The sequence below is a fragment of the Corvus cornix genome, chromosome 8, assembly GCF_000738735.6.
Source record: "Corvus cornix cornix isolate S_Up_H32 chromosome 8, ASM73873v5, whole genome shotgun sequence".
Classification (NCBI taxonomy): domain Eukaryota; kingdom Metazoa; phylum Chordata; class Aves; order Passeriformes; family Corvidae; genus Corvus; species Corvus cornix.
The window spans coordinates 30,346,915-30,374,218 of record NC_046338.1 but is presented as its reverse complement, the minus strand read 5'-3'; the positions used below and the strand labels follow the sequence as shown (position 1 = coordinate 30,374,218).

General features: G+C 51.5%; 1 protein-coding gene across 1 annotated transcript in view; it reads right to left on the bottom strand.

Moving 5' to 3' along the window:
* The window catches only part of PAPPA2 (pappalysin 2), a 95,912-nt gene that overhangs the window by 9,432 nt on the left and 59,176 nt on the right, over window positions 1-27,304 (bottom strand). The window contains 7 exon segments of the mRNA XM_039555625.1: window positions 4,946-5,017; window positions 7,583-7,692; window positions 8,824-8,956; window positions 9,664-9,832; window positions 16,408-16,621; window positions 18,927-19,104; window positions 21,185-21,356. Coding sequence (XP_039411559.1) covers window positions 4,946-5,017; window positions 7,583-7,692; window positions 8,824-8,956; window positions 9,664-9,832; window positions 16,408-16,621; window positions 18,927-19,104; window positions 21,185-21,356 — 1,048 coding nt within the window.

Below are 27,304 nucleotides of genomic sequence, written 5' to 3'. Positions count from 1 at the left end.
AAGCAGGGTGGAAGGTACAGCACTGCCTGGTCCAAGAGAGGAGAGAGTGGTGACGTGTGAATCATGAGAGGGTGACTAAATTCTGGCCATGCTGCTCTAGTTGCTCTAGAGACGCTCCTTGGAGCAGCTGGCGTGCCTGTAGTCCTCGCTGCCTTAAGCCCCAGAAGCACGGAAGAGAATCTTTCCTGGAGCAGAGCGTTCCACCAGCAACACACATTCCTTGCCAGTTTCCTGTGCTGAGTTTTGCCATGGCACAAAAGCAGAGACCCCCAAGCCTGGGATGAGGGAGAACAGAGGGTCCCTGGCCCTGCTGATACTGAGGAGCAGAGGCAGCTGGACCCCAGCTGCAAGGCTTGCCCAGGGAACAAGCCTCACCCTGTCTCCCATCTCATGAAAGAACAGCAGATTTTCAGTGACACTTCCCACCACCCTTATTGCATATGCCTTCAAAAGGGTTAATTCTGACTGAGAAATGCTGGACACGAGCCACAGATGTGCCGAGTGAGGGTTTAGTGCATGCCGGTGGGAAGAGCCAAGGATCCTTCGGGGTCCTTCACTACCTGTTGGATCGGGAAGACTCAGGAACAACTTGCAACCACAAACACACTTCAGTCCCTATTTAATCATTTCCATTGTAATACCTCAGGAAAACCACAAAACAGAGAACAGATTAACGTTTTACGATTGTGATAACGTGACCAGCAGCATGAGAGGCCAGCAAGACCTTGTCCTCATGCAGGGAAGACCTGAGAAATTCCCAGCAGCTCATGCTCACAACAGTGTTCTTGGTATGGCCCATCTTCATCCAGGGCATGAGGCAGAGACCTCAAGTAAAGGTCCCTTCCTATTATCCCTTTGCTACCTGCACATAATGACGTGCAGCTGGAGGTGAGAATGAGGCCAGCACGCTGCACAATGTGTTGGCTGCCCAAAAAAAGCTACCCACGTTCACTCTGGTCACTGCAAGAGCAGCCTAGCTTTCTCTGAGTGCGTTTGAGCAGGACAGTGGTGGTTACCCCGTCCTGTGAACAACACTGGGTAAGCACAATGATGATAAAATAAGTGAACTTTTGCACCTTAACCACATCTACAATGTGAAGCACAGGAGCCTCTGTGGTGGGAGGTAGAAGGGTGCAGAGGTAGGGCACTGCACAGACTAGGAGGTGCTCTGTAGCAGCCACGCTCATGCACAGACTGTTTTGGACCGTGGCAGAAATAGCCCAAGGGAGCAACCTGGATCTCTGTACATGCGGTCTCTTCCTCTGAAGCCAACAGTCTCACCTGCTTTTGAGCACAGGAGGAGGACGCATCACAGGTGATCAGCTTGGGATGGGCTTAGGAGAACGTGACCCAGATGCTGCAAACACCTCCCTCACGGCAGTCAAACACACCACCAGGACCAAAACCACCTCCTCCCAAACCACGGTGGGGAGGAGGGGTTTCTCTCCTCCTCCACTCTCCTCTCCCGACGGCCCCAAGCCCCCTCCCTTGGTGCCGCCATCTGTTTTTCTACTGATGGCAGGGGACGAGATGTTCCGCTGGCCCTCGAAAGGCGAAGTGCGCTCAGCGCTAACTTGTATTCCTGACGGGCTCCTGGAAGGGTTTGCATCCCTCCCTCCCTCCCTGAAGTACGTGCCTCGCTGCTCCAGCGCTGGGGAACTTGGCAAGGCACAGCAAGAGAGCGGGAGGCGGATGGATGACCAGATTAACAGAAAGAGAAGGGAGGTGGGGAGAGGAGTGAGAGGGATGAGCAGGCAGGCTGATCCGCCGCCAGCGCGGGATAGAGATGAGCGAGAGTCCCTCTAACGCCATTGCACGGTGACCTGGACTTTCCAACATGAGGCAGAGCTCCAGGTGGAGCTGGGAAGGTTGAGCCTTGGCTACTGCTCCCATGCCCCGGCCTGAAGTGACTCCACCAGGGAGAGACGGTACGAGCTGCCAGGTGGCCTGGATTTCTCTTATGTAGGGTTGCTCCGCTCACTGAGGCATCCAGAAGAGAAAGCTCCCTGATCCAACACACACTTGGCAGTCAATGGAGAGACAACGGAATCTCCAAAGGGTGACTCAGACCTGAGGTGACATGGACAGTCCCCTGGAACAGCACTTCACTGCCCAGTGATGGCAGAGTCTGGCCTCTTAAAGGAGGTGTCTCCACTGAGGGACTCCTATGAAATGAGAGGGAACCTGGGACTAAGATGACCCACGGACATGGCAAGTGAAGCTGAACCATGTGTGTGAGGGGGGCCACCACACAGTGAGGACAGAGTACAGGTTATGTTCTTTCTCTACCCTGCTGCTGCTGCCTGATGCCTCCACATCCCCAAGGGATCGGGGGAAGTGAAACAGCCTCCGAGAACTGCAGTGGTTTTGGTCACAAGGAGGAGGGCAGGAGAGGAATAGGAACGAGGACGGAAGTCAGCATGGATGAGGTAGAAACCACATTCAGGGTGTTCTGTGGTCAAATAGGGAGACTGGTAACATCTCCCTTCTTCCCGGTGCCAAGCAGCAGCAATTCTTTGAATGAGACTCTTTCAGTAAGAGTTACTCTTTATGGCAAGACAATGACTGCTGTGAAACTCATGTGGGGGGAAAAAATGTTATCTAGGAAAATTTGGAGTACTGGTCCAACCTTAACAGCTTGCAGCACTGTAGGAGGAAACATAAGGAAAAGAATAAACAAAGACATGTATGTGAGAAGTGAGGAGAAGGAAAACAGGGATGAGGAGGAGGCTGGGAGCTGTGTCAAAAAGGAGAGCATAAGGGTGAAAGAAACTGAGGATGAATCTTCATTAGTGTTACAGTGAGTGACTGTGACCTTAAAAATAGGCCTGCCCTAATGAAACTGCTAAGAAGGAAGAAGGCACTGTTCCACAGAGGAGGATCAGGGTATCTAACAATTAGTTAGATGACCTGAAGGACTAGGAAGAGAAACAGGATGACATTCTCCTGCATAAAATTGAAGGGCAAGCTCTTGCACTGATGGCAAAACATCTGCTGTTAGCTTGGTGCTCATCAGTTGGAAACAAAGGAGGAAGAGAAAGATCTGGGTGTACTTGCTGACCTCAGGATGTCTGAGCTGCCAGACTGATGCAACTGCAGGAACAACAGATATAGTCCTGTGTCCCATCAAAAGAGACATTTCCAGCACAAGGAAGCTTTGTGCAGGGCTTTGGTGAGACCTCGGTTGGAAGAATATGTACTGCCTGCTTGGTCATTCCTGATAAAACAATAATTGAAAGCAGAAAAACCATTAAAAGGTCTACAAGGGTAATGAAGAACATGGAATCTCTCCATCATCTGGTGGGACACTGCAGCATTTTGGCTTGGTTAACCTCCTGTATGCCAAGAGTCCTGCCTAGGGCTGCTTTCTAAGAGTAAAGGAGTGTGACAAGCAAACAGGAACAGAAAGAGCCCCTGTTGGCTGTGAGCACGTTTGGGTGGTTAATGAGAGCGCAGTGACTTACACTGAGACACTGGGACTGCAGGTACTCGGTGTGTCTCTCTCTCTCTCTCTCTCTCACACACACACAAATAAGCTGGCATTTTTCATCATTCCCTATGGGATCTGTCACTGAAGACACAGAGCCAAGGTGAAGCACAGGGACCCCAGAGGAGGAAACACTAGGGTCAGTCTGGTGTACCTGAGCCTAAGGTAGAATCCTCACGTTTGTGTCAGCTTTGTGTTACCTGAGCTGCACAGGAAGGGAAGAAGCAGCACCTCACACTCTATCTGCTTTTTTGAAAGGACCAGCTCCCAGAGAGCACAAGGAGAAGTTCTCCCTCATGAGCAGAACCACCACAGAGACAACCACTCAACCATCTGGTCTGCTCTTCCACTTGAGCCATCCCATTTCAAACACATTACACCAGATTTGTGCTAAAAGACGTGGTTTAGAAGACTTCGAACTCCCAAAGTGTCAGAGGGTCACTCACTTCTGGTACTCAATCACCAAACACCTCTCTAGCACGCAGCACCTCATTCCCCCACTCTTACTGCCTGTGCCCCGCAGTAGACACGCACAACACAGACATTGACTTTGGGAAATAACTGCTGCACCTTCTGCTGACCATAAGGTTTCCTTCCTGGGGACGTGCCCCCTGCAAAATCGCCCTTTCCCCCACACTTGAGTCGACAAAGAGCTGAGCTCGGCAGAACCAGTGAGGAAAAGCAATCATTCGCATTGAAATGAGCACAAGAAAAAATACAATCAGCAAACCCCAAAGCTATTTTTGGTGTGCAAACTCCATTTACATTTTCCCTTTTGGTAAAAATCCCAAATTTTCAGCATACAACATTCCAAAATTTCCCCCCTTTTTCCTTTTATCCTCAATCATAATAACAACTAGTGCTTGACAAAGACTGCCTATTTTTAATTTCCTTTGCAAACTGACTCCAGGCTGCCTATGATTTTCTCCTGCCTGGTCATTATTCAAAGCTAAATGAGTGGCTAACCAATTTCTGCAAGGAATTCTTTGTCTGCAGATTCTTCAGGAGCAGTTTGTTTTGCATGTACAAGGCTGGAAATCCTGATTGTTTGGTTTGGACAGGTGAGCCACGCAGGGCTTTTCTGGACCCATGTTACTCCAGAACTGCGGTTCTGGTTAAGGAAATATTCCAGCTTGGAGCCAGCTCAGGCTTTTGGGGGATACCCCTTGCCAGTGAAATCCTTTTGCTAGAATATTCTGCCTGGGCTGGCCAACAAGAAGCAGGCAAGGAAGGAAATGGGTTATTGTGCAGCTCTTGCTCCCCAGCATCGCCCTGGCTGTGGGGACCCTACCCAAGGATAGCTTCCTCTGCTATCTCCGCTCATCCAGCAAGCCCTGGCCCAGCTCGGAGCAAACACAAGGTCAAAGCAGTCTGGTGTGTGCTGGAGCAGGTCTTCACTGCCAGGAGTTCTCCTGCAAGGAGCAGGCACAGCTTGTGCTGGGGACAGGGAGGGCTTACCTCGCACGACTGGATGCAGTGGATGGCGGAGGGGTCCGGGTACCACCGCAGCCTGCCCGTGCACACAATGTTCTGGGAGAGAAGGAGAAGACAGCGGTTAGGCGAGGTGGAGGAGGGAGGGAAACAGCCAGCAGTGCTTTCTGGAGCTAGAGGGTCTCCTACAACACTGCACTGCTCACTCTGGGGCAGAACAGCAGTGACACCCCCAGGACCCTCTCTGCACCCTTTGAGGCCCACCAAACCCAGGGTAGCTGCTGAACCCACGGAGCAGGGTACATTGTTCAAGGCAGAGGCCAGATACATGTGTCTGTGTGTGTGTGTGGATGTATATTGGTTGGACTTGGTGATCTGGAAAGTCTTTTCCAGTCTTAGTGATTCTATGTTTCTATATTGATACAAAACTGGAAGAGGACAAAAGGAGAGGACAGGGATTACCTGAGAAGTGGGTTTGGCTGGCAGTGCCACCACAGTGCCTAACTTGGCCAGGAGCTGCTGCTGGGGGTAAGCCACACAAGGCTGGAGCCTACCATCATGTCTCTGTGTGATGCTGAATTCTCCAGCTTCTCAGCTGGTCATCACTCAGAGCCTACAACAATTGGCTCATGGATCCCTGCTCAGGCTCCAAAAACTGCATCCTGGGAGGACTCATCTCCCCAGACCTGACCTGAAGTAGATACACGGGACTCGCGGTCACTCTGAGGTTCTCACTGGTATTTACAAGGCACAAACTCAGCTGCTGCAGCCAGATGGACACAGGAGCAAGATGTGAAGGGCTCGGTTTCCCGGCCCTGGAACACACCGCCCTGCTCATTTAGCTGGGGTTTGTGGGGAACACTCATGATTACACAGGGGGAAGAAAAGCCCCACCGCACATGCAATTTCCTCCTTGTAAAGCTCGGGCAGGCTTTGAAATCTGAGGCCCCATAAAACAGCGTCTGGCCTGTGAAAGTGTCCTAGGATGCCCTTCACAGCACGGGAATCGCACTGAGGGGTAGGTGTGTTTTCTCCCAGCCTCTTCTTTGATAGGTCCAGCAGCAGGAAGACAGGCTCCAGCATTCCCAGGTGGCACAGCAGCTAGGGATGGGGCAGCTCTGCCCACACAGAAGGACCAGCTGCAGGTCCTTCTGCAGCATCTTTGGTCAAGACCGTAATGAGGCTGGAGCAGGATGAGGTCCTGGCCATCCTCAACCAGTGCAGGGAGGGCAGACCCAGAGGGAGCCACCCTAATGGGGCAAAGGCTGGGGAATTCCAGAGCCCACCAGTTCCTGCTCAGCCTAGAGGATGTGTGCATCCCAACCCCGTGGAGTTGTCGCGTATGTGCTTGTTGAGCAACTCGGATGCCATTTTAGCATACTCATATTAGCATACTCCTATTCCAGGCTGGGAAATCAGGGCAGAGAGACAAACTTGCTCAGCTGTGGGATGCAATGAATCAGAAAGCAAAACGGGACTGTGCCTTCCATGTGTTGTTTGCCCCATCCTCTCCATCTCATGGAGCATGGCAGCTCCCAGGAACAGCAAACTGTTGGAGGCTTGGGGGAGCCAAGTGGGGAGCGGAGACAGAAGCCAGGACAGAGAGGAAAACAAGACAGTCCAGGGAGAGAGGTCCTGGCAGAGGACAGAGCTACTTCTTAAAATAGCGTCTCCTCTCCCTCCTCCTCCTCTCTGCAAAATGCCTCCCTTGCACGAAAGCCTGCAGCGGTGGTGAAAGGGAAGCCGAACACCACTGCCTCAACGGGCCAAGCCATCCGATCCCTCAAAGGCGAGGACTCCTTCCAAGGCTCGTGCTTAACCATCCCACATGCCCCAGGCATCCTCACCCCCCCCGCAGCGTCCGCCGTGGGTCTGATTCAAGGCGACGCACGGTAGTATCCACAGGCATGATGCTGGGCCTCCTGCGGCTTCCCAGGAGGAGGGGAAAGCATTTGGATGGGAGCACTGGCTCCTGGGAAGACTGTTTGCTTTTCTTTGTTCCACCTCCTTCCTTATACATCTCATTTTTATTTTAAGAAATATTACCCCAGCAGAGCTGCTTTTTGGTAAAGTCGTGCCACGAGGATCCAAACTATTTGAGCTATTTGAGCTGCCTTGCCTACAAAATGAGTAAGAGGTGGGGAGGGAAAGGCTCCCCTGTTCCAGCAGCAGAGGCACCCGGCCGGCCAGCAGGTCCTGGCAGCTGGAGACACCTTTCAGCTGACAGTGCCCTGCCTCTTCCTTGGCAGGGAAATGCCTGCCTGGGATTGCATCTCCGCTGCCAGGTAGCTGGGGACCCAGGCTCACACTGTGCCAGAGGCAGCTTCTGCTCTCCCAGCACACTGGCTGACAATAAACAGCAGCTTAACAGGTTTAGGCACACAGCACGTCCTGAAAAATCAGTGGGATTCTTGCATTAAACTTCACATATTGTGGTATCCTGCAATTCCTTGAAAGCTGGCTGGGGAGCTGATAGCTGTGCTGAACTTTGGTATAGGAGAGCAGGAGGAGGCGTAGCAGCACCCATTGCTTGTCTTTCCAAGCCTGACCCTTCTCCACCTGAGGCAGGGATTTTGGGTTCAAACACCAGATGGAGAGGAAGGGAGGTTCCTTCTCCATGCTGCCAGCAACCCCCCCGCTAGAGGAATTCATCTCCCCTCTTACCTGGACTCTGGTGGGCTGCAGCCGGTGGTCCATTGTCTCAGCAGTGACATTTTTGGGCAATATGACGGGGTCGCTGGGAGGAATGATACAGGAAGGAATGCACACAGCACCTGTGGGAGGAGGGAGAGCCTTGAGGACCTCACCAGGACGCCATTTTAGCATACTCATATTAGCATACTCTAATGGCTAAAAAGCATCGATGTCTTATAGGAGGCCACCAGTGATAGTAGAGACAGACGTGGAGGGAACCCTTTTCCTCCCAGCCTGGGACAGCAATTCCTTCCCCAAATCCTGAATTATCCAAGAGCCCCCAGGAGTTGTGCCCAATTCTCTTCTCCCAGACGAAAGGAAAACTGAACACAGCCTAAGAGAAAGACTCCAACCTTGATGGCAGGACATGGGACCCAGCATGAAAATAAGTCTGGCCTGGATGTTATGTGATGTTTGCTGACATGCTAAGAAGCGTCTTTCACAATTTTCCTACCACAGAGAATTCCCACTGCCTTCCCACGACCCAGGAGGAAAAACAAGCTGCAAAAACCACCTTGGAAAACCAGGTGTGATCCCAGCCCTAATCCTAGCCTCATGTCAGGTCTGTCCTGAGCTTAACCTCAGTAGTCCCTGTCATTAGACTCTCCTCAGCCTGGTTTGCTGGTGCGTTTGCTTCGGAGTAACACGGGCTGTGCTCGAGCATCCTGTCCAGAGGGATGCTAGACCAGATGCAATGACTACAGCTGAGTTGTTGCAGCTTTTCCTGAAAGCACAAAGCAGCCAGGTCCTGCAGACAGAAATGGAGGATGCGGTCCCTCATCTGGTGAAAGTGCCCTGTTACACTCAGCTGTCACTGCAGCTTTTATGGCTCTCATCTAGGACCTATCACACGAACCCTGCAAACAGCAACAGTCGCAGCAAGTGGAGAGACCTTAGGAAAGATGGAGGGTTACAGATCAGGAAAATGAAGGCAAAGAGCTGGGTTTACCCTAAAGACAATCCCTGCTGCTTCTGAAAAGAGAGATGCTTAATGCTGGAGACAGCTTTAGCTTTGGGTCTTGCCCAAGAGTGCAACCAGGGTGAGCACAAGGCTAAAGCCACCCCTGGCTCTGCATTTATAAAGATGACAGAAGAGGAAACAAGTTTTTTTTTTTTTATTTTGTGGGGACTGATACAGGAAAAGTCACTGTGATTCCCAACTCCCTGGGACGATTGAGTCAACACCAAGTTTGGCTTTCATCTGCCCTCACCTATGCCATGTCCCTGCTCACACTTGTACTCCACGAGATTCAGCTCCGGGGGTGGTGGGCAGGTGCCCCGCAAGCTCTCACACAGTTTGAACTCCTGTGTCCACAAGCCCTCCTTAGTGCAGACGATGGGAACCTGCAAAGCAGAGGGAGAGCGGCTGGCATTACTCGGCCTGCCTGGGCACTGCCCGTCCCTGGGAAGCACCGTGCAAGGACGGCCCTCCCGCCGGCCACGTCCAGATGAACGCTCCCCGAGGCAGCTGGGTTGCAGCCATCTGGTCCAGCCTATGTGCACTGACCCAAAAGCCAATGGTGTTCCAGCTGCTGCTGGATCCCACCAGAGGGAATCAGCCACACTTCTTTTGACAAGACCCCTTCCAAGCATCAGTAAGATACCAGATGGAAGGGCTGGCAGGCAGCAGCCTCCATCCCCAGGGAAGCCCCTTGGTGAGCACAACTGCTGCAGTGTGGTGCCCATCATCCCAAGTAAATGCTTTCAGAGCAGCTCCCAAAAGCCACTGGAAACCCCTGCTTATGCTTTCTGACCCTTTTCACCCAACATGGGCTGGCTTGCTTAGGATCACTGCTTTCCAGACAAGGTTCCCAGGGAGCAGGCGAGCATCCCCAGGCAGTGGTGCACCTTGTGCCATCTATGAGGCCCAGCAAGAACAGTTTTGGGCTTGTAGAGGGTCTGCTCTTTGGTGGTACAAGGGTATTTGGCCTTGGGGATGGGTCAGACTGTTGCAGGGCCCCTCTGCACAGCAGGACACAGGGAGCCCTGCGCTTCCCAGGTGCTCTGATACATGAGGTGTGGTCAATGTCAGCCTCCCCCCAGACACTCACCTGCTGTTCCTGCTGCTCGCAGTTGAGGACACACTGGCTGTCCAGCTCGAAGCCCTGGGTGCAGTTGTACATGCCCTCGAAGACCAGGGGCGGGGGCTTGCACACCACGGGGACACAGTGTCCCTCTTCCCACTGCCCACTCTCCAGGCACTGGACCTTCAGGAACTTCCTGGGGAAACACAGACACCAGACTGGCCTGCAGAACCCCAAACGCTCCATCTTGGCTGTACCAGGCATCCCCCAGATGTCAGGAACAGACTGAAGATACCTCTCCTGGAGCGCAATCACGCCCCGCCATGTGTAGGACTTTCCCACACCATACAATCCCTCATCATGGGCACGTCCTTCCAGACGGACACCCCCTACTTAACCAGGACCTTTTCTTCTCCTCACTGGGGAGATTGCATTGATCTAGGGGCACTGGCAAGATTTCCCTTGCACTCGCCACCCCACTGCTCCCTACCTCTTGTGGTGCCCCATAACCATTCCTCCCACAGTCCCTGCAGGTCCTGGGCTGCTTTGTCCCATCGCCAGTAGCTGCATACTTTGCTGTATGGAGTTTGCCTCCACCAGTAAAAATCCTCTGGCCTGTGCCCAGCTACTCCTGAGGCTCCTCTTTGTAATCCAGCCAGATATGTCAATCCCACTCTTGCCAAGGGGTTGCCGTGCCACAGCACACCAGTACCACCCTGTACTGCTAAAACAGCCCAGACACAAGCTACGAGGGAAAGAGGGAAAGAGGGAAAGAGGGAAAGAGGGAAAGAGGGAAAGAGGGAAAGAGGGAAAGAGGGAAAGAGGGAAAGAGGGAAAGAGGGAAAGAGGGAAAGAGGGAAAGAGGGAAAGAGGGAAAGAGGGAAAGAGGGAAAGAGGGAAAGAGGGAAAGAGGGAAAGAGGGAAAGAGGGAAAGAGGGAAAGAGGGAAAGAGGGAAAGAGGGAAAGAGTCCAGGAGCAGAGCCCACCCACTTTTCAGTCTCCCATCCCTGGCACTGGTAGACACACCACATCTTTTACACAGAGGCATCAAAACTGGTGAGGCATCAGGCTGGCTCTCTCGGCAGAGGACGTGTCACCACCTTGATGGGCTTTACCTGAGCCAGAGCTGATTGCTCCATCCTTAATGAGACTTTTCCCGCACTCCTGACCTCCTCTACTAGACAGCACACTCCAGCTGCCTGCCCCTGCCCTCTCCCACCACGGGTGCCAGCAGGCAGGGCTCCAGGCACCACGTTAGGGAGTTCATAGCCTGCCACAGGTATGTGCAGAGGGCCGCCAGGGGTTAGAGGAACTCCTGGGGGAAGGCACTAAATTGCCCCTCGTTCTGACAGAGCTTGGGGCCACCTGTGTGCCCCCTAACACCTGATGCAGGGTCATGACATTGTGTGGGGCCACCCAGCTGCCCCTCAACACAGGGTGCAAGGTCACGCAGCCTGGAGAAGCAAGGGGACCCCGTTTGCACCCCACTGCCAGACCAGGGGTGCTCCCTGTCAGATTTCTGCTGGGAACTCATGGATGAGATATTTTAGAGGCTTTTGAAGCATTCTCATATTTTAACATAGCTGCAGCTCTTGGAGAGTCCCCTTCTCCCTTCAGAAATCAGGGACCTGTTTTTTCTCCAGACCGTATAAAGGGGCAGTGGGTGCCTGCCAAGGTCAATGCGGGCTCCAGCAGGTAACACGGAGGCAGGCAGGGTAGGGAATGGGCCACAGCAAGTCCACTGGCACAGAGCTCTGCACAAATCTTCCCACCAGCCCACCTGAGCAGTGAGGGTTGCCGCAATATCACCCAAGCAGCGGCAGCAGCCTTGGATTAACTAAGGGAGCTGCAACTATGAAGTGTTTCAGAAAGCTGGTGAGGCGGAGGGACTCTGGATTCCATTGTAGGCATCTGTGGTTTCAGTCCATTCCTCATTTAACTCTCTCATTTGCCTGCCCTTTCCATGAGGATGACAGCCACTGCCTCACAAAGATGTCCCCATCAGACTTTGCCTTCTCCCAAATCTGACTGAATGCTTTGCTCTGCCTAACGTTCAAGGTAAGCAAAGGCACATGCCAAGAAGTACTAATCCATGCTGCATATCCAGCTCCACAAGTAGCACTTTCCCCGTCCTGAACTTCCCGGCTCACAGGGTGTGATCCAGCTGTAGGACTGGCAAGGGGGAAAGCACTGGGGGTTACGGAGATAGAAGCAAACTGGTAGCGGGAAGTCCCTGCAACAGCAACACCTCAGGCACTGAGGCAGCTCCTTTGAAGACCAGGAGCATCCCAGCCACACGCGACTTCTCACCGGCCACTGCGCCTCCCTGCTGCTCTCCCAGTCGTGGTGGAGGCCCTGTGCCCAGGAAGGCCTGGGGAGGTGGGTCAGCCATGGGGAGGACACGCTGTGGCAGCTGCAGTTTGCACAGGTGCAGGCTGTGGTTTGCAGCCCTGTCATCCTCACAGGGGCTCCTTGCTTTGATGTGGTGCTGGAGTGACCCCAGTGGGAGCCAGCACCGTGCACGGCCTCTCACACCTCTCCCCATGGCCTCTCACACCTCTGCCCCTAACCTGCACCCCCCTCCAGAGCACCTTGCTCTTGGAGGCTCGACTCACTGCCAGCATCCATCCAGGGACTTCAAACACAGCCCAGGCTGAGCCCAGGGTAGAGGGTGGGGTGTGGACCACTCCCACATATAGGAAATAAGCAGTTCATGTGGAAGCGTGGAGAAGGGAAGGGAGAGGCTTTTAGAAAGAAAGTATATACCTAAATACACACAACTTCATAGGAGCTTGACATTTCCGGACTCCCTCCCACCCCCCAACTTCTTCTGATCTGGGTCAGCGGCACTTCTTGAGGATTAACAAGGAAGCCAGGAAAATCAGAGTCAACCCTCTAACCAGGCAAGCCTAGTGGACAGAGGAGGCAAGGAGACATCTGAGGCCAGTGAGGGCTGTCTCTGAGGTGAAGGCATGAGCACTTGCCCAGCTCCAGGAGCTGAGCATGCAGGACCTGGCAGGGATCCAGCCATCTTCTGAGGCAGCCAGCCTGGGGGGAGCGGGTTTGCTGTGCAGGAATGGTGACAAATGAGTCTGAAGCCTCATCTTCTATGGCAGGAGACTTATGGCTTCAAAGAGAATAGGGGGAAAAGAGAGAGATTTGTCAGGAAATGGAAGGGAAGCTGCACCAGTGTGCAGGACTCTCTGCTGCTGTGCTCCGAACAGCCTGGCCAAGCTGGGCTGTAAATGCTCAGAGACCTTAGAGGTGGAAGTGACAGAGGAACCTGGTTGACAGCCTGGGTTTTCTTTACCTGGCTCTTTGGCCCCCACAGCTGTGTGTGTTTGCCTTTCATCTGCAAGGGGCCAGATATGGGCAGAGGCAGCAAGTGCCTTTGTGCCCACCTCACCTGTGCCTGGTGCCCTACTAAGCTGCAGTGCCCCTGGGTTAGAGGCCGTCCTGCTTGCTCAGCTGTGAACTTTCTGGTTTCCAGTTCCCAGTCTGCTGACTCCTTCCAGTCCCCATTTCCTCCTCCACACTCTCCCACCTCCTCTCCTTCTTCCATGGTCTCTGCAGTTTTTGAACAGGGGGAGAAGGAAGAGGGACCGACATCTCCATGGAAGCTCACTAGGGACTGTGCTGGGCTCCCTCGATCTCTGGTCAAAATGCAGGCTGAGACTTTCAAATCTGCCTGAAAATGCCCAAATGGTTCTTTGCTTCATTCCCTAAAGCTAGCAGAAGGAGCTCAACCCCTCACAAAGGCTGCTTGGAGATCCCCAAATCTCTTCTCTCCAGGGAATCATCCCAAAATGGGCAAGTGAAACAAGTCCTCTGAAGGGTCTGACCTCTTAGGTCCCCAAATTGAGAGCATCCTCCCAATATCACAGTGCTCCTCTAAAGGATCTCCTAGCTATTATCACACAATCATGGATCTGTCTTGGGTTGGAAGGGACCTTAAAGATCATCTTGTTCCAACCTCCCTGCCATGGACAGGGACACCTTCTACCTGACCAAGCTGCTCCAAGCCCCATCCAACCTGACCTTGTCTATTCCTGTCAGAGATCTGCTTCAGATGGCACTTCTCATGCTGGGAACAACAGCAAGGAGCACTGTGGGCGTGATGCCCTTTTCCCCAAAGTATCTGACACCCCTGACTTTCAGGCCAGTGCTTTTCAATGCTACAGCTCTGGGTGATGCTGAACATTTCTCCTTAACAGTTCACATCTTTGTGTGATCCAGGTGATGGGTTGGTACTGACATGGAACAGGTCCTGCCTAAATCCAGAGAGCTCCCATCACGAAGTCCAAATGTGCATGCTAAGTTCCACTTATTACCCTTCCTCTGGAATTAGAAGTGCAGTGCCTTGGCAGCTGGAATCCAGGTTGTTACATGGCCTCTCCAGGCTGATAACAGATCTCCTTTAGGAAGAGTCAAAGAAGCTTTACCCTTCATGTCAGCATTGTCAGTCAGATGAACCTGCCAGCAGGAAGGCAGCAAATTTCTGGCAGGATCTTGATTACACAATCAGTATTTCCTCAAGGATCCCTTGCTGACAAGCAGCGATTTCCCAAGGGCCTTTCCTCACCCAGGTTAATAGACAAAAGCATCTCCGAGACAACTGATTTCTTCATCCCTTTCTCTTCCACTTCAGCTATGGGAAATGAAATTTCAACTATGATCTCAGCCCCTTCTAAGCATCCTTACTGCTCCTGAAGTAAAATTCACCTAAAAAAACAGAAGTGAGGGAATTGCATGAACTTCCGTGTCCAAGATCATCTTGGCTTGCACACAGACAGCTGGGTCCCAACCATGGTTCAGGCCCGCATAAGGTGGGCGCCTCCACACCAGGAGCAAAGCTAGAGCTGGAAGAACCATCAAAGGAAGCCTGACTATAATTCCAAGGGTGAGCTAGTTAGTGGGCATGAGGAATCTTCAGTGTCAGTCACAGGTTATGCTTGACTTTTTTCCAATATATAGTACACAGAGAGAGTCTTGCTTCCTTCCGTGCATCGACACCTGTATGGCACTAAATCCTTTAGCAAGGCTTGTGCTTGCTGGGTTGGTGGACAACAGGGAGACAATAGATCAAGAACTCAGTTTTCTGAGCCCAAAGAGACAGCAGAAAACCCCAAAAACCTGATGTCCAAGCCACCAGCTCAGACCCTACTTTCACACCAGCACATCAGGAACTTGAACCTCATCAGTGCTGGTTGCTTCCAGAACTCTCCATCACCTCACTCTCTCCAAAACTGGCATGATCAAAGAAACCAACCTCTCACTTGGGCAGCTCCCACCCTCTCCTTGCCAGTACTGAGACACCAGAAGGAATTCCAGCAATCCAGGAACTGACTTAATGGCTAGCAGCTGCTACACCCCACCAAGGGGTTTGTACTCCTGCTGAGTGTACACCAAGAGCTCCTGATGAGACGGTACAATGACATTTACAAGTCCAAGGAAAGGTTTTCACTTGGGGTGGGCCACTCATATAGGAGTTAGTCTGCATGACAGGAAAGCAATACTTTCCCTGGTTTTGTGAATGTGGTTTTTGTATTCCACCATCAGAGATGTCCGATGAAGGAGCAGCAATGACAATTGCAAATGTGAAAATGTGATGTCAACACACATTGCTATGAAAACATAAACCACTTCGCATGATTCTCCTTGACTTGTCTCACAGGCTGCTCAGACCCACGTGGAAGTTACTCACACATCAGAGGAGCCTCGGGATCTCCCAGGGGTCATCATTTTTGCCAGCAGCTGCTGCAGCAGGACAAGAAGGGGCCTAACTTTGCAAGCTGAGTGGATCTGAATGCCCAGTGCCTGCAGTGCCACAGGCATGAAAGCTGCTCTAGAGTTTGCAAAGCAGTCCATGTGATTGCAGCCATAATCACCATTTGCTCAGCTCCCTTTGGCCCAAGAAATGCTCCTAACACTGTGAAAAGCTGTTTACAGAAACCACTTCCTTCATTACAAGGCAAGAAATTTGGCAACTGTTTCCCACTGCACAACAACTCTACCCCAGAGCAAAGAAGAGATGAAGTCTGCATCCAATTAAAACTGGAAGGGGGCATTAAACAATTAACACATAATTACCTGATTTGGGCTAGAATCAAGACTCTGGGGAGGACCCGGCCAGTGCCAGGGAATCTTTAGTGACCAAACCCAGTGGGGACTTCGGCTGGAGGAGTCACAGACAAAACGCTGCTTTACTCCCCAGCATCGCGACACTGGCTGAGAGCAGGGCTAGCGAACCACCAGGAATTTTTCCCCAAAGCATCAGGAAAAATCTTCCCCCATTGAAATGCCAATGCTACAGATTAAATTTAGCTGAGAGGCACAGCGGGTGAGATGTTAGCCCTGACAAAAGGCAGCCATTCATTCTTGCAGTGCCTCTGTTCTACGTTTTACCGCTTTTAGGACAGACAGGAGCTCCAGGAGTCTGCCAACATCTTGTAAATGTCTAATTACCTGAGAGTCTGCAAACACTTAATTTGGTGCTTAACTTTCACCAGTGAGGTGCACAGGAAGATCTGCTTGTTTCAGGTCAAAGCACTTAACCCACACGTGTGTGCAACAGCACCTCATTCCCACCGGGTTCACCCAGACCAGGGAATGCCTCTTGCATTTTGAGAAATCTCTGTAATCACAGCAAGCTGCTCTGCCTTCTACCTATCAAGTCAGGTCTTTGAGACTGCCATCATCCTATCACCTCTGCTCCTTGAGCACACTGGGAGGAGGAAAGAAACGGTGATAACAGACCTGCCACAGACTTACTTCTTAGGCTTGTCCGCTGCATTCTCAGCCACGTGGTAGCCAGGCTTGCACTTATAGCGACAGACTGAGCCCACATCGTGGTTCCCCTGCAGGCACCGAGGGACCAGGAGCTTGGCGTTGGCCACGGCGGGAGGCGCGTCACACTCCAGCTTGCAGTAGGCTTCGGGCAGCGACCAGAGACCATCCTCCAGGCAGGTGAGCCACTGGTTTGTTCCTGACCCCAAAAGAGAAGCAGCGTGTGGGGTTACAGCTGAGCCAGGGATGGAGCCCCGCTGAGGGGAGTTCAGAGCAACCAGCAGAAGTCCTCTTGTTAGAGTGTATACTGATGCCAAAGGGGGCAACAAACACGAAGACCGCAGACTCCATCGCCTGCTTGGTCAGGCTATAGCAGAAAATACTTGAATGCAGACAGAAGTATGGAAGGGTCAACTTCTAGAGGCTGGAAAAAGGACCTTGGTTCTGCAAATCTCCCCAGATCTTTCCCTTAAACTTGCCTTCTTCAGTGGTGCCTCAGGACAGCCAGGGGCCTTTGTGTAAGACACCTTTCTGTCATGTTCAGTTCAGCCCCCGTCATTGTCCCCAAGTGCTTTTTGCAGCTTGTCCTTACCTATGCTGATCAAGCTGTCATACCCTACTACAGGTGCAGTGCAAGATCACAGAACCATGGAATGGCTTAGGCTAGAAAGGACCTTTAAAGGCCATCTGGTCCAACCTCCCTGTGCCATGGGCAGGGACATCTTCCACCAGATGAGGTAGCTCAGAGCCCTGCCCAACGTGGCTTTCAATGTTTCCAGGGACGGGGCATCCACCACCTCTCTGGGCAACCTGAATGTCAAGAGGATGGAAAATGCCACAAGGACAGATGTGGGAGGCTTCACTGGTGGGAATTCAAACCACCCATCATTAGAGGTTTGGGTTGAGCATTACAGCCCAGCTCTTTGTTGTCCCTGGTAGACCCAGCTAAATGGGTGGCCAAAAACTGCTCGGCTCTGGGTGCCTGCGGGAAGTGCCCAGGACTACAACACCCACATAGTGTGGATGATGGATAGCTCACTGGGAACTACTGAGCAAGAAAAAGAGCTGGACTGGAGTGAATGGGACCCTTCCTACTGAGAGGTTTGGATCAGCACGTCTGTGGCGCAGCCAGGCTGCTCTACAATTCCTTCAAACATTCCTACAGAAACGCTTTTGGAGTGGAGACAAGCTCACATCTCTAGTCAACGCTTGTGTTCCTCATGGGTCAAGGCTGCCAAGGGTCACGTCCCACCTCCGAGTGCCACACAGCCATGTCATCCTTTCCTTGCCTATTCTTAGCGTTTATTAGCCTTGACAGCTTGCTTGTAAGGATGCAAGTCTTGGGGGGGAAAAAGCATGGAGCATGTCCCTGCCTCAATGGCTCAGTTGTGTCAGCTGGACTCCAAGAGTTTCCCCACATGGCTTGGCAGCCTTGGCCAAGCACCTCCAGCCATCATGCTGGAAGTCACCCAGGGGCCCATCAAGGGGATGCCTTCCCACTGAGGGAGCCCATGGCAAACCTCACAGTGACTGCAGCTGTGAGTGAAAGATCAGATTAAAGCTCTGCCCTCAGTTGACCAACCCTAGGCAATGGGCATCAGTTCGTGCAGAATTTGTGTTGTTGAGATGACATTCGCACGCTACCCTTTGATCAGCTCACTCTGGGGATCTGCCACCATCCTCCCTGTCATGAAAGGAGACCTTAATTCTCTGCGGTTTTTGCTCCTTAGATTTAACTTTAAAAAAAAAAAAAAAAAAGAAGTAAACAATTCTCATACATTTCAGTTATAAATGTCTCCATAAAATAGGGCACCCATTAAAATGATTTGTTGTATGTGATTTTTCAGAGCAAAGGCACTGGTGGAAATTCACAAAGTCCCAATGCTTGAAGCTGTCAAGGCAATTATCCCTGAAATCCCATCCAGCTCAGCCCTTGCATAGACAGAACAGTAGCTCTCTTTCTCTGACTTGGCTTAAAAAATTCCTGCGGCTACTGATGGAGTCGGCAGAATGAAAGCCAGGCCATGGTGTGTCTGGGTGGTGAACATCTCCCAGACCTCTCTGCAGCTGTGGGCATCGGTCTCTATGGCCTTATACAGCCCCAGGCCCCCTGAACCACAGGCTTTCCCAGAGCCACCAGGCACAGAGCCACTTCTGGCTCTCTGAAGTCCTGTCTGCCTGCATGCTGCTTGTCTCCATCACCCTGATGCTGGAGGCTGGACCAGTTATCAGGAGAGGACATTGCTACACCCGGAGGTGGATGAATAAGGGCTGCCTGCCAGGGGATGGGAGTCAGAGGGAATTATCCCCACACTAGGATGCCTCTGCTCCAGGGGGAGGGATACCCATAGTTTCAGGAAGCATCACAAGAGCCCATCCAGCTGGCAGAAGCCAGGATAAGTGAGAAATTCTAAGTAGCAATGCTCTGTTTGAACTGCTTGGGACAGGCATGGAAAGGTAGCATCAAAAAGGGTGGTTAAATGTCTCGACACTCCAGACCATACCTTGAAGCTTGGCTGGGGGGATGCAGGAGAAGGAGCATCTCTGCAGGTAGGTGGTCCCCATGGGGCAGGAGAACTCGGCATAGTACACGTGGGACTGGTCAGGGACACGGCAGTCAACGGGGTCACAAGTCACAGATCTGTCCCACTGTCCCGAACTGCATGTCAGCACCACCTCCTGCTGCAGAAAAAGCAAAGCTCCATCAGACTCCCGAAGGGAGCTTTGACCTACAGGTGTGCCACCACAGCAGAAAGGTCTGAGCCAAGTTTCAGGACGAGGAGAGCTTTCCAACATTTTTCCTCCCCCAGTGTGCCCTTTCTCCCCACTCCAGACAACAAATCACAAAGCCCTGACCTGTTCACAGGGAGATGTGTGGGGTGTAAGAGCAGCACATGTGCCTTGGGGTAACAATCCGGCCACTGTGCATGTTATGTTGTCTGGCCACATTAAGGAGAAAAGGAAAATCCCTTCAAGATACACTGAAACCTCTTGAGCTAAGCTGTTCCCAGCTCTGTGCACTGCAATTTCCTCCCCTAAAAGATCAAGTCTTACTTCAACTGTTGTCAGAAAGCTCTTCTGTTGATTGTTTTCCCCTAAATGTACCAATTCCCTCATGCCTCAGCCCACAGACCCCACTGAAATCATATAACCTCATTTACAAATCCTAATTATACAGCCCCTCTTACTCAGCTGGGCAACTGCCTGACATCAAAAACCACCATGGTCCCACCACTAAATATGGTCAACATGCGCTACAGGCTTCATCAAAACCGAGTGGTGGATGATGGTTTGCTGTGAGCAACCGGGTTTAGTGCAAGGTGTTCCTAGCCACAACGGGGGGCTTGGACCAAGTGATCTTCTAAAGGTCCCTTCCAACCCCAACTGTTCTATGGTTTCCATTCCCAAACTGCTAGCCCCAGCCCAGCAGCCCTCAGCCAGGGGCTGCAGACCAATATTCCTGATGTCCCTTCACTGGCTGAGTACAGCCGAGCACATGACCTTATCCTCCCAACCACCACGTCTTGATTGAACCTGGATGTGGTGGCTCTGAAGGACATCATTAAATTTGAGTCCAGCACTCCCAAGTGTGCAGCAGGATCATAGTGTAGCTGAACTAGGTGGAGAGGATGCTTAGGAGAAGAGCTGTGTGCATTTTCCTAAACAGGGTCACAAGCCAGTCATCACTGCAACATCCCTGGAGGGCTCAGGGCAAGGCACTTGCAAGCTGCCCTCTGCTGTGACAGCCACTTGGGGTAAAGCTCTGTTCAGAAGTTTCCCATCTCACTGCCAAACACAGGAAAACTGTCACCCGAGGCAGATTTATTTTGTGTGGTTTCATTTCGGAGAATGGGAACATTTTGTTTTCCCTGGGCATGCCTTGGCCCACAGACCCCGTGGCCATGTAATTAATGACCTCCCAGTGATGAGCAGCGCATCTCCAGCTGTCCTGGTGCATTTCCCAGTGCCCACCTCTCCTTTGGCCAACACTGCAGCGTGGGAAACCTGCCTGCCAGGTGTCACAAGCAGATCTCCGAGGAGAGGAAGGGTCACCCTGCTGACGTGGCCCAACCCACTTCTGTCTGAACCAAGTAAGCCCACGCTCTCGCTCAGTCTGGCATGTAGGCCAGCTCAGCCCCAGAGACTCCTGTTCCCCCCTCCAGAAACAGCCTAAGGACAGGACACTCTGTCCCTAAACCCCTGCCAAGGTGACTGCCTGGACCAAAGCAGCTCAGTTCCCAAGGACACATCATCCCAGGTCTCCTCAGTCAACAGCTAAGAGCTGTGCTGGCTCGTGACTTTAATGAGGTAACCCCCAACCCTCTGCAAAGTGGGACAAACTCTTTCACGGTGACCTCTGTGCCATTATTGCAACACAACACAAAGGAAGAAAAGCTCTCCATGCTCTCAGCTGCCTCTAAATATAGTTGCTCTGCAATGACTTCATTTTTTCCTGAGCCACTAACTTCAGCTTTAAGAGAGAAAACATCCCAGGGACGTTTTACTCTCCAAGCAATGTCCGTCTGGAGAGCAAAAGTATCTACCTCTCCCTCTGCTGGGGTGCATCACCCTGACTTGGGACATTCCCTGCATCAGCCTTTAGGCTGGCTGGAGCTTCACTGAGCTGGGATTTGCTGGGAAAGCAGCAAAAAGGTCGGGGCTGGAGGAGCAAAGTGGTCTGTGCTCTCTCCAGCCACCTCAGGGGGGTTAAATCTTTTTCATCTAGGTCTTGGTCCCATGGGCCATCCTGAGGCCCACTCACCTGTGTGGAGCCCAGCTTCTTCCCACCACTGGAGTGGAGGACGAAGCCCTTTTCGCAGGCAACGGTGCACGTCATGTGCCTCGGGCCATCGGAGCTGCAGTTGAGGGTGGCAGCGTGAGCCAGCGGTGGCCGCGTACAGCTTCCCGATCCTGTGCAGGCACCGTGGGCACAGCTGTGGAGGAGAACAGAGAAGGGATCAACCAGTGGCTCCCAGGACTACTTCAGCAAGGAAGGGCTCTCTCCAGGAGGCACTTGCGTGGAATGAATGCTCAGCGGGTCACAGATGCCCAGAGATGCACACCTATCCCTCACAGCTCCAGCTTCTTCCAGGCTTGAAGTCTCCTGACAATGATGCCAGGAGAGTACTTCATCACAACTCTGTTTCAGCTGGACTTCATCCCAGCCCACACCTTCTCACCAACCTCCACCATGCTCTTCCAAGCTGATGAAAGGAGGCACAGCTCAACGATATTCCAAAATTTGTGCTGCCTGCACACAGGCACAGAGTGTGCACGCTGCCGGGCACCAAAGGGGCTCACTGCAGGTAGACCAAGAGAACAAAAGGAGGGAGGTGACAAGGAGAGGGGAGGCAGAAGCTACACCTTTGTCTAACCTTTGAATCAGATATGGCAAACTCTCCATAGGATACTGGAGAATCCAACTCCAAGGAAAGGTTTAGCTAAGAGGAAACCTCTGCAAATATTAGGGAATCATCTTTGAGATGTTCCTCAGGTCCTGTGCAGTCCCCCTTCATATCCATACAGCTACACCACAGCCTGTGGTGGAAGGGAGGAGCTGGATATACCACTGGCTCCTCAACCCCACTCCTGTCACCTTCCCCCTCTGCTCTGATGGTCTTCAGCACCTCTGCTCTTCCCACAGGCCAACACAGCACCCCAAGCCTATGCATGCTGATGCCAGGCTCTTGGGGATCAAGACCATCTCAACATGCACCTGTCCAGCTCCACAGCCTCAACCACGGCCACCAAGGTGAGATGCAGCTAAAGGGAGGAATAACCTTCCCCTCGGCACCACTGCAAGGTGCAAGAGGTCCCAGGAAAGTTTGCAATGCATCACCCATTCCTTGGTTTGCAATGCATCGCCCACACCTCCTCCTCCTCATCACTGCAGCAGCCATTAGGTACTGACTATTCAAGCATCCCAATTCCATAATGAGAACCAGTGCTGGCCAAAGGGTTACGGTCTCCATCAGGGAAATGCAGCCAGTCAATTAATTACCTGGGATGGAACTGGGACAAGACGTAGGGAAATACAACAGCTCCATCAGCCTGGCTTTATCTGTTACCAGGTGATACAGGTGCAACACCTGACCCCAGCCCTCCTCAGTCAGGGACAGAGGTGCTGCATGCTCAGGCAATGACTGGGGAGAGAAGGGAGGGAGCTGTACCTGAACGCCTCGCTCTCCTCTGCTCCCTGCTTGGCACAGGGCTGCCAGCTGTTTTCAGGCACTGCCTTTCTCCCAGCGAGGCAGAGGCCTCTGCCTCTTGCCTTTACTCAACGTTTCCAGCCAAGGATGCACAGAGCTAGAAATACCACAAAAGACACACACACACACAAAAAAAAAACCAAAAACCAGCAACCCCCAAAAAAACCAAATCGGTACCGACGCAGACGTTAAGGGAACGCAATGTGCTGTTGACTCTGGACAAGTCCACCGAGCCAAAGACATGGTGGAAACCTGCAGGCCACAGCCCCAAAAGAACCGGTGGGCACAGGAGGGGACCACAAAGGAGAACAAGAAGAAAGGGGCTGTTTTTTCAATGCAGACCTGTTTATGAAGTGAGAAATGGTTTCAGGGCAGCTGCTGCAAATTCTTTCACTAGCTTATATTTCCATTTGCTTCCTTTTTAAAGAATTTGTTTTATGAGTGCAGCGTTTGTCAGGTCATTAGCTTCTGAGGGCATCTGGTACCAATTGTAGCCCTCTCCCCTCCCCTCCCGCAGTCACCTTCTCTGGGCAGTTGCTCTGCTCCCTGCCTTGTGCCCCTGGCTCCTACTTGCTCCTGTCCCCAGTTCCACTGCCCAGTGGATTGAGCCACTGTCCTAAACTTCCTTGTGTGTTTGTCTCTGGGCACCCATGTCCTCTTTCCAGCCTCGCTTCTCCATTCCATCTCCTTCCTCACCAGTCAAAGGTACACAAGGACATGCACCTTTCCACCAGACCAGGCTGCTCCAAGCCCCCTCCAAACTGGCCTGGAACACCTCTAGCGATGGGGCAGCCACAGCCTCTCTGGGCAGCCTGTGCCAGGGCCTCAGCACCCTCACAGCCCATGGTCAGGGTGTTGAGTTACGGAGCTCGCGCCCATCACGGCACGGGTTTGAGGGCGTGCCGTGGCATCCTCCAGATGCATCCAGGCCAAGTGCTTGGCTGGAGCAGCTCTGCTGGTGCTGCTGGAGAGACAGCACGTTGTCTGGGGCAGCCTTGGCAGTCGGGACAACGCTGTTATTAAGTAACAATTAAATGAAGCGCTAATCCTTTTGAGCGCTACCAGGGACATTTCGGTTTTCCACCAGTTCAGAAACGTAACCAGCAGTGTGGTAGAAAGTAGATCAAGATTATCAGCAGGTTTCTCACGTATTATAAATACAAAATGTTACATAGGGTAGTTATGCATAAGAGATTGATAATTGCAGGTCATAACAGCAAAATATTTCTGTTTATGTACATCACATACATAAACACTCACACACATGTTCTGTATGGGCATTAGAAATAATAGAAAGGTTTGGGTTAGAAAAATTACCTTTCTCTTTGTCCCCAAAGATGACTAGCTTAGCACTGTTTTCTCTGTGATTAACAACACCCCTAATCCTACAAATACCCCCTAGATTTTGTTTTGGAAATGATCCGAGACCAAGCAGCTCAAATTCTGAGCAGCTGTGCTTGTCCCACACCTAGCTTTGAAGTCTGGTGCTGCTCTTCCAGACCGGAAGAGGAGCTCACATCACTGAAAGCTGTCTGATTTTCTCAAATATATCAATAACATTAAGAAATACATATCAACCCATCCTGCAGACACTGCCTTGATTGCTTCCTTTATCAGCATCATCACAGCTATCACTGCCGTACTTGGGACCAGGACACTTTTGAGCCTGATGGGGAACGAGTGCAGGTCAAAAGAGAAAAGAAGCCCTGTGACCTGGCCCCATCATGATCCACATGCTATGCCAGGGCTCGGGTAAAGTGATGGAATAAATGACAGCTCCCAGACCCTGGAACACCCTAACAAAGGCTGGACAAGGAAATGGTGCAGTTAGCCCAGTTCTGATCTCAGCATGAAGGAGCTCTTTCTGCTTTTGATAATAAATGAAATTCCTGTATCACAGCTGCAAACTCTTGACTTCTGCCCATTTCTGATTCAGGCCATATAAGATGTGGGACAAGCCAATATTTTTTTACTTTTTTCCTGCCCAAAACATCAAAAAAAATTTCCACTTCTATCCCAGCATCTTTTGAAGCTCAAACTAATGATTTGTCAACAACATTTTTACAAAATATCAAGGTTTTTCTCCTAACTTATTTCATGTCAGCACAAGCCTGCACGATACCCTGGGCTCACCAAGTCCCACAACTTAAACATCAAAGAAAGTTTCAGGTCTGGAAATCTGTGAAATTCTGCCTAGTGATGGCCCTAACTGCTCCAGAACGGTAAGAGCTTTGTTCTGAAATGGAAACAATTCTATAAACTAGAGCAAAGCTTTTCCTTTGGAATCCTTCATCCTTCTAGAATAAAAGCAGCAATAGAGCGTGTTAAGCCAGTGGTGGCAAAGCTAGTACGGTAATACTACTTTGTTGTGACAAATCCCAAATTCTCAAAAGCTGAAATTTCATGTTTTACAGCAATTACTTAATGCAACACAGAAAACACGGATGGATTTACCCACGTCAATTTAAGCCAAGTCAAATGCAGTGCAGCTGCCTAAAGTATAATAAATCATCTGCACATTGCTTCAGTGTCTGCTCAAGCTTTCAACCCCAAGATTGCTGCTGAAACATCCCTTATCATCAAGCTCCAACTCTCAACAGCAGAAACTTGTAAGTTCTTCTCATGGTGCGAATTTTTGGGAGAGGGGGGTTATAGGAGATGTTGACAGAAAAGTAAAGGCTCCAGCCAAATCTCCTGAAGTTAAAAGTCGTCACTGCACATACTCTGGTGGAGTCTGGATTGTAACACCCAGCATCAGTGAGATAAAAGGCGTTTACTCCAGTGCGGTCTAGCAAAAGAGAATAGCTAGGAAATGAGAAAAGGTGTTTTGGAAATACTTGGGAATGTCTCCCTTCGGGCGTGTTTCCCGCAAAGGTGAAAGGTCCCACTTTTCCAGTCAACCTGATGGCAACCATCCTTGTGGGAGCAGGCTGCGTGTACAGACCCAGTGGTGGTGATGGCTTCTTGATTACAATCTGCACTGAGGTTGCCATCTCAAGAAAAGGTGTTTGCTTCTGTATGTGACTCCAAAGGAAACTTTGCAAAAAATAACATCCCTGTGAGTCATCCGCTGTCATCTGCCTCAGAGACAGCGAAAAGGCCCCAGTAAGACATCAAATGACCTGTTGGCCCTCTGTAGCCATAGCAGCAAAGGGGGGGGGGGGGGAAAGGAAGAGTAGATAAATCTTAATGCATTTCCAGGCAGTTCCTTTCCATGTTTTTTTTGTTATTGTTTGCTACACCAAAATAATTGTGTAGAGATACAGAAAACAAGGTTGAATGGGATGTCAGGTTTGGTCTAGTCACCTTCCCAACCCAAGCCAGGACAGGCCACACCCAAAGAACATCTTTGTCCCTATCAGATCTCCACAGGAACACACTCTACCTCATTTTCTCATCTTGTCCAGAGGAATTAATTTCTGAGCCACATCCATCACCATGAAAGACATAAAAATAGCAGAGGGATTTCAAAAGGGAGCTGCAAGCAGAAGCCATAGCTGGGCTGCAAGGCTTCTGCTGTAAGATTTAAGAAGGAAAAAGTATTTATCATGACAGAGAGGAGACAGTGAGAGCATGTGATGGCTCTGTACAGACACACTGACACAGAAGAGCTCTCTGCTGGCAGGAGGCATTCAGACCTTTCCGACAAGGACGGAACAAAAGCAACAACTTTCATCTTGAAATCAGAGGCACCTTCTCAGCAGAAAGGGTTACTGGATATGAGAATAGCTCAGCAGGGGATATGGTGGACTCATCACCTCCTGCAGCTCGTGACAGGAGATGAGAGAACCTTCTGAAGGATGCATTTAATCCAGTTCCTGTGAAGAATCCCTGTGCCTGTGTACGGCATCAGGAAAGGCAGGGCAGAATGGGGGAGGCTGGCTGTAGCCGAACACCGAGGGCTCTGCTGGCAAACCTGGGCTCTCCCGGTGCTTGCTCCCTTCTCCACTGGACATGGGAAGGACAGAAGGCTTCGTGTGATTCATGCAAGGTCCGTGCTGGTAAGAGAACAAGGAATCAAGATCAGGTTCCAGGGTACCACTGGGAGGTGACGCCTGTGGCAAGGTCAGAAAGGAAAGGTGCCTTGCACCTCGCACAACTGCTCTGTGCTGTAACTCACATTCCCTCGAAGGGCCAGGGCTCAGCTCTGCTTGGAACAAGTGTGTCAGACCGGGGTGCTCCTTTCCAGGAGGTGACACCAAGCACCCTGTTTCAAAGCTGTTCAGCTACTGTGCTCGACTCAAGATCAAATTGGTGAAAAACTTGTGCTGGGAGATATTTTTCCCTAGGCGAGACTGGCTACTCTCAGGGAAAGGCAGAAGACCTCTTGAGCATCCCCAAAAAAAGCCCATACACAGAGCACTGATCTCAAGAAACTTATTAGGCTGCAGAGAGCAAACGGGATGGGGCAGTCCATGGAATGGTGCCTGGCCCTCCAAGGGTTACCTGTGACACCTTCCAGGGGGACAGCAAAGCCACCAGTTAAAGTGAGTAACACATTCTACAGCACAGCCTTGGCCACTGCTGCCCATCAGCCAGCCAGGGACCCACAAGAGAAGTGCCAGAGGTCAACAGGCTTTGATGCTGGAGGAGAAGCACCCTCCAGAGGTCTCAGAGGCAGAGGTGAGCCCATTCCCCAGGAAAGGTGGCCATCAGGACCCTGGAAACATAGA